Below are 7,655 nucleotides of genomic sequence, written 5' to 3'. Positions count from 1 at the left end.
TGAAAGAGCAGACAAAGCTATGAAGATAAAAGAACAGGATGAGATGAAAGGATTTCTTTCCTTCCACATATTTTTTCCTCCTCTCTCATATTTCTGTTTCAAGAGAGCCACCCCTCGGTAGCTGAACCGGCTTAATGGTATTTGCTTAGGACGTCAACTTTAACCTTAGGAACACACACAGTAGCCCGAGCCATTTAACAAGTCCCGTATGAGAGACAAGAGACAATGGGAATGCAAACACAGACACAAAGGCACTAAGGCATACAGACACAAGCATACAGAGACATACACATGCGTAGAGCTGTGTTTACATGAAAGATGTGAAGCTAGAACTACAATAGCCTATTGATAGAAAAGCCAAAAGCATATTAAAGATACAAGAGTGGATCAAACCAGACTCACTCCTACTAATGAGGATACCACCTGATATCACTGGCAGTTCATTATTCAAAGGATAGGATGAAAAATAGAGGATAACCCAGACATAGTTGTAAACAGGATGAAACAGCCTTCCTTTTATTTTAAATGTGATATGTACAGGAAAAGTAGCTGTACACATGTCTAAACATATCATGTAAAAGTCTGAAAAACAATTGCACTGTGCTTACAATAGCTTTATACTTTAAACATCATGATACGTACAGCATTGTGAAGGCAATGTCAAACACACAGGATACAAATACACTGATCAGCTGTGCAGAGCCTTATTTGAACTCTCACTGTAAAAAAACAACGAATGCTTTTCAGCCCCAAAACAATCATGACATACTGTGCTGTAGAGATTATAATGGTATGTTAAAAACACATGGTGTAATGTCGTTTAGCTACAACAAGGAACAGTCCACATTGTTTTCCCTATTCAGGAACTGTACGGCATCTCAGGCACTTATTATTGAACTCTCAACTTAGCCATGGACTAGCCTGATCCCAGGTCTATTTTCACTGTCTTATTTACTACTCCGGGGTGAAGTTTCCCATAGGTACAGATCTAGGATCAGCTTCCCCTCCCCAATCCTAACCATTGTGTGGGGAAATGAAAAACAGACTTAAGATCAGCAACTTAGCAGGGGGAACTTCTGCCTACACCCTTGTTAACTACAATGACCATAGAAATGAACAAGATAGCACAAACAGATCTGGAACCAGGCTAGCAATGGACACCAGACCACAGATTCCAACCAGACTGCAGACATTGGCAAGGTGCTGCTGTACAGACGACATAACAGTCTTATTTCCATGTTAGACGTGTTCAACAGCTGATTCCCTATTTAATGCACTACTTTTGACCAGGGCCCATAGGGCTTTGGTCAAAAGTAGTGCACTGGGTAGAGAGTAGGGTCCCATTTGGGACGCAGCCTTTGTATTAACTCACAAATGGAAGCTAATGCATTTCATATGGCTGTAATTGGCGTAGGGAGAACACTGAAGCACATCTCCAAAGCAGTGAGGTGCCAGACACTTCTGTTATATAATACAAGGCGACACACAGAGTACATACCACAGTCATTATATATTTTTTATTTTCTCTGTTCACCACGCTCTCCTTTGTTCGGTTGCATTCATCGCCACCATTCGGTACATTTCATAGACATCAGAGCATCGTTACATTAAAGGTCCATTATTTACAAGAGGAGAGTGACTCACTAGTACTCCGCTATACGGCAGCTGAACGCAATTACTACTCAAACACAATTCATTTTTTATGAACAAGGGAAGATTGGGTAGATTGAACCTAAATCTTGCGTCGGTATTCCGATTGTCTCTCTTTGCCTTTCTCTGCGGAGCGAAACTGTGGTGTGGCCCTCCACTACGGAGCAGCCTCTTGGGGCTGTGTTTTGTTCTTTGGCTGTGGCAGGCAGCTTGTGATGAAAAATTCAGTGCAGGGTTGACCGGGGAGAGGAGAGGGAGAGTTGGAAAAGGAGGTGAGGGGCGAGGAGGAGAGGTAAAAGAGGAGATGAAGGGGGAGGAGGAGAGGTGAAAGAGGAGGTGGTGAGGGAGAGGAGGAAAAGGAGGAAGCCAGAGACAGGCAGACGGGCAGGCCAGGTTAGCCGTGCCGAGAGCAGAGAGGCCAGGCAGTAGATCAGAGACTCACTCCCTCTCGCTCTCTCTCCATCTCTCTCTGTGGAGATGGCACACACATGAATCATTTATGAGGGTCCTTCATTAATAACCAGCGCTATGCTCCCCCTCCTTTTACACACTCCCTCTCTTTTCTCTAACCCACTGGTGACTACTGAAGTAAAGGAGCTTCTCCATAAAGAAAAAAAACAATGAAAACAGATAAATAGAATTTTGAGAGCTCAGCGTTGTTGTTTTGACTTTGTGTTAAGAGTAGTACCAACTATGGGGAGGTTCACGGCCAGGGGAGGGCAGGTCAAGTAGGATCCGTGGTTTAACAAAACCAGGTCACCCTGTAAGTGTCCACACCACACTAGCATAATGCACATACACACTCACATTAAGACAGTCTCTCTCACATGCACACACACCACACATACCTCTCCATTGTTTAAAAGAACATCTGTTAGCCTGTCTGATTGTCAGAGCGTGAGGGTGACAGATGTCTATGAATCACACAACAACACTACTACCCCAGAAAGCATCATGACCATGAATACAGAAGGCACTGAAAGTCTCATTTAACAACAAACAGTCTGTGGGAGGGGGACAGGACTGACTGGGACTGAATGGAGGACTAAGAGGTCACATCCAGGGGAAGCCATTAAAACTAACACCCACTGTGCATTCCCTAACTCAAATTGTCCAGATATTCCACAACTGTGGCCCCTCTGGCCTACCCTGTCCCTATCCCCTCAGGAGTAGAAGGGCCTCCCCATTCTATAGCTAATCAGCTCCTAAAGTTGTCTATATCCATCGCCACCAACTGTGGCCTCCTCTTGGCTGCCCTGTCCCTTCCCCATTCCTGCCCCCTCAGGAGTAGAAGGGCCTCCCCTTCTCGGGCCCCTGTAGCCTGTTGAGCCTGGCCAGCTGGGAGGGCGAGGGGGGTACATCCTGTCTATAAGGGCCCTTAGGCGACACAGGGTCCTTGTGAGCCGAGTATGAAGCAGTGGAATCATACGTGTTGTTCCCGTGGTGCTCCTGTGGGGGCGCTAGTAGTAGCTGCTTCCCTTTGGCCTCCTGCTCCCTGCGTCTCTGCTCCTGCCTCAGCAGCTCCTGGGCCTCCAGCAAGACGCGGGCGTTCACGCTGCTCACCCCCGGGTAGCCGTTCCTGGAGCCCTTGTAGCTGGAGTAGCGAGGGTTCTCCTTGGTTGTCTGGAAGCCCTCGCCCGGCGGGTAGACCTTGTCCCAGGAGTCCTGAGAGATGGAGCTTGGGTTCTTCCTGGGTTGTCTGTGGCGGGAGGGAGAGAATGAAAAGGAGGCAGGGTGAGACACGAGTAAAGAGGTTAAGAGAGTTTTAAAGAGAAGAGTTCAATGACTCGGAAAGAGAGGAGATTCCACAGAGAGAGGCCGAGGCAGACAAGACACAGCGCCACGCATGACCAATAGGCAATTTAGCACACAATAAAAACATACACCTAGAGGGACAGACACAGCCATTCCCATCCATTTAGCCCTATTGTGAAGGACAGACCGGCCCATTGGGTTTGATAGGCAGTAACAGCAGCCCTGTTGCAGATGAGACTCAACTCGGCCCACTATGTTTCTGTGGCGGTTTGACTGTAGACATCTTACATGTTTTCTTACATTGTAGTCATTTAGCAGAGCAACTTACAGTAGTGAGTGCATACATTTTCATAAATTTTTTCCATACTGGTCCCCAATGGAATTGAACCCACAACCCTGGCGCTGCAAGTGCCATGCTCTACCAACTGAGCCACAGAGGATCTTAAAGGCAGAGCTGTTTGCTTGCTCCCTTCCCTACAACACACAGTCAGTCCTGTAGGCGTGTGTGTGCCATGCTGTGTGTGTGTGAGAGTGAGAGAGAGAGAGAGAGAGTGTGTGTGTGCGTGCGTGCGCGTGTGTGTGTGTGTGACATCACCCAGACTCATGCTTGACTGGGCACTCTGTGTTCAGGCCTAGAGCCCTGCTTATCTCAGGGGCAGGAGAAATGGAACAGACACAATAACATCAACCAACCAGACCTGGGTTCAAATAATATTTTAAATAATTTCAAATACTTAATCTGTGCTCGATTGAGCTTGCCTGACCTAATGGACCAATAGAATAGTCCCCAAACTGTAAACCCCATCCATCTGGCACTCTATGCAGGCTAGAGCAAACGCTCAAAAAGTATTTGAAAGATTTCCAATAGTATTTGAACCCAGGGCTGAAACAAACAGGCTTCTGTCTCGGAGCCATGCATAATTAGCAGGTTTATCAACCAGCTGGGAAGAAGAAACCGTGTTATTTCAGTATTTGAAGGAAAAAAGACAATGAGAAATGTACCCAGACCTTTGTGTAAAGAAGACAACCGGTGGTTGGAAATAGATATGCTAGCCTTTCAACCAATAACATAGAAACACAAACCCAGCGGTTTATTTTAAACCCATGCTTCAATGATTCCAATTTCAAAAGATGGGGCTCCACGACTCCATTTCTGATTATATTTCATACATTGACATAAAAGACACACTTGGGCTGTTTCTCTGTAAATATAAGTAAACCAGCTATCTATTCTCTTTTCCATTAGATATTGTGCCAGTACTGTACATGTGGGTTACACCCTATTCCCTATATAGTGCACTACATTTGACTAGGTCCCATAAGGCTCTAGTTGAAAGTAGAGCACTAAATAGGGAATAGGGTGCCATTTGGGATACAGACATTGACATGAAAGACAGATTAATTAATTTATTTTATTTTAAAAAATCTGAACAGGTGGTGCTCAAAACAGGTGGGGCTCTTCAACACCATAGTGCCCTCCAAGCTCATCACTAAACTCAGGACCCTGGGATTAAACAACTCCCTCTGCAACTGGATCCTGGACTGGTGAGGGTAGGCAACAACACATCCACCACACTGACCCTCAACACAGGGGCCCCTCAGGGGTGCGTGCTTAGTCCCCTCCTGTACGCTGTTCACCCACGACTGCGTGGTCGCGTATGACTCCAACACAATCATTACGTTTGCTGACGACACGGCAGTGGTAGGCCGGATTACCGACGATGATGAGTCAGCCTATAGGGAGGAGGTCAGAGACCTGGCAGTGTGGTGCCAGGACAACAACCTCTCCTTCAACGTCAGCAAGACAAAGGAGCTTATTGTGGACTACAGGAAACGGAGGGCCGAGCACGCCCCCATCCACATCGACAGGGCTGTAGTGGAGCGGGTCGAGAGTGTCAAGTTCCTCGGTGTCCACATCACTAAGGAATTAGCATGGTCCACACACACCAACACAGTCGTGAAGAAGGCACAAAAATGCCTCTTCCCCCTCAGGAGGCTGAAAATATTTGCCATGGGCCCTCAGATCCTCAAAAAGTTCTAAAGCTGCACCATTGAGAGCATCTTGACTTGCTGCATCACCGCCTGGTAAGGCAACTGCCTTGCATCCGGCGCTACAGAGGGTAGTGCGTACGGACCAGTACATCACTGGGGCCAAGCTCCCTGCCATCCAGGACCTCTATATTAGGCAGTTTCAGAGGAAGGCCCTAAAAAGACTTCAGCCACCCAAGTCACAGACTGTTCTTTCTGCTACCACACAGCAACTGGTACTGATGCACCAAGTCTGGAACCCCCTTTTGCACTCTTTTGACACATCACATACGCTGCTGCTACTGCTTATTATCTATCCTGTTGCCTAGTCACTTTATCCCTACCTATATGTACATATCTACCTCAATTACCTCGTCCCCTCTACACATTGACTCAGTACTGGTACTCCATACATATAGCCAAGTTATCGTTACTCATTGTGTATTTATTCCTTGTGTTATTATTTGTCTATTTTTCTTTTTCTATGCATTGTTGGGAAGGGCTCGTAAGTAAGCATTTCACTGTTAGTCTACAGCTGTTGCTTACGAAACATGTGCCAAAAATGTTTTTATTTTATTTAATTGTGAAGTTGCAAACCACCCCCTGTACACAGGTAGGGGCTTCCACACACACACACAGATTCATCGCTCCCACAACACACCCATCATCAAGAGTCCATTCCAGTACAGTCCACTCCAGTACAGTCCAGTCTAATCCAATCCATTTAGGAGCTTCCCGCTAAACAAGCATGAACTATCCTCTAACTCAGTGGTTTCCAAATTGTGGGGCACGGTGCAATTTCGAAATTGGGTAATACATCAGCAGGTTTCCTCGTCATGTCAGTTATTGCAGACCTTAGAGAGCTATTTATAACTTGTCAGAAATGTCCAGATCAACTAGCCCATGTCAGCTAATGTTTTTTAGCTAGGTTTTTTGGCCATTGATTTTGTTGTAATGTTTGAGTACCTCAAATATCACATGAACATACAAGACAATATGTAGTATTGCAGGAAATTAGCTTTAAAAAAAATAAAATATAAAACAAATCCATCCCATGCCAAAATGTATAGAATTGCAGGAAATAAGCTTTAAACCTGCAAAATGTTATCTCAACCGACAAGAGGGGTGTGAACAGTTTGTGTCATGAACAGTGCTTGTATCCATAGAAATAGACGTGGGGGGCGCGGGATGTTCCCCAATGCTGGAAGGAGGGCCTGAGTGAAAAAATAGAGAAACTCCTGCTCTAACCCCTGAGCCAATCAGAAGCATTAACTATCCTCTAACCCTGGGCCAATCCTAAGGCCACAGACAGACACACCATTTCCTGTAATAACACACAGACCATGTAGTTCAAAGGTAACTGCATTATCTCAGATTAGTGCGATCATGTTAAATTACTGGGGCGGGTAAAGTGACACACCCTCTGCATCCCAAATGGAAGCCTATTCCCTCTTTAGTGCCCTACTTTTGACCAGGGCCTATAGCACTCTGTTCAAAAGTAGTGCATGATGTAGGGTATAGGGGGCCATTTAGGAAGCAGCCCCAGACTGTGGTTTTACTGAGCGTCTTCTGAGATGTGGCTGTGGGTTTTGTGCTTTGGACTCCAGACAGGAATGACCTGTTTGTAGATTCCGGCTGATGATATCAGGCTGATGTCATCTATATGAATGCATAATACCATCAAATCAAATTTAAAAAATCTAATCACATTTTATTTGTCACATGCGCAGAATACAACACCGTGAAATGCTTACTTTTAAGCCCTTAACCAACAATGCAGATCAAGAAAATATCTACTAAATAAACAAAAGTAAAAAAAAAAGAAGAAAAAAAAGTTACAATAAAATGACATAACAATAACGAGGCTACAGTGCTTTGCAAAAGTATTCATCCCCTTGGCGTTTTTCCTATTTTGTTTGTCCATATTTTGGCCTTGCGCCATCAGGGGGTTTGGGCTCACTTAAGAGCAGTACTGAATTGAGGATATTAATGCGAGCCCCGGTGTTATAGCCAGGAAGGCGGGGCTTCCGAGGGCGGGCTCTGCATTCATTGGTCATTTGGGTGTGTTTTTTGTTTTCTTCAGGTGAATGTGATTGGTCGTTGACTCCCCATTGTATGTTATACCTCGTTCCTCCCTTCAGAGAACCATAGTTATATTCATATTTGTACGTTTTCAAGAAATCCAGAGAATCCCCTATTCATGAAAGCAACTTTTAGACACT

At 45.4% G+C, this 7,655-nt stretch overlaps 1 protein-coding gene across 2 annotated transcripts in view; it reads right to left on the bottom strand.

Moving 5' to 3' along the window:
- Window positions 1–495: 495 nt before the first annotated feature.
- LOC311147253 (partitioning defective 3 homolog) overlaps window positions 496–7,655 on the bottom strand; it is a 308,941-nt gene continuing 301,781 nt past the window's right edge. For both annotated transcript variants that reach the window (XM_084183924.1, XM_084183925.1), the window contains one exon: window positions 496–3,349. In XM_084183924.1, coding sequence (XP_084040050.1) covers window positions 2,932–3,349 — 418 coding nt within the window. In that variant the 3' untranslated portion in view covers window positions 496–2,931. The remainder of the gene's footprint in view (window positions 3,350–7,655) is intronic.

The sequence above is a fragment of the Coregonus lavaretus genome (assembly GCF_964263955.1).
Source record: "Coregonus lavaretus genome assembly, chromosome: 19".
Classification (NCBI taxonomy): Eukaryota; Metazoa; Chordata; class Actinopteri; order Salmoniformes; family Salmonidae; genus Coregonus; species Coregonus lavaretus.
The sequence above is the reverse complement of the archived record's forward strand: the minus strand, read 5'-3'. Positions and strand labels throughout refer to the sequence as shown.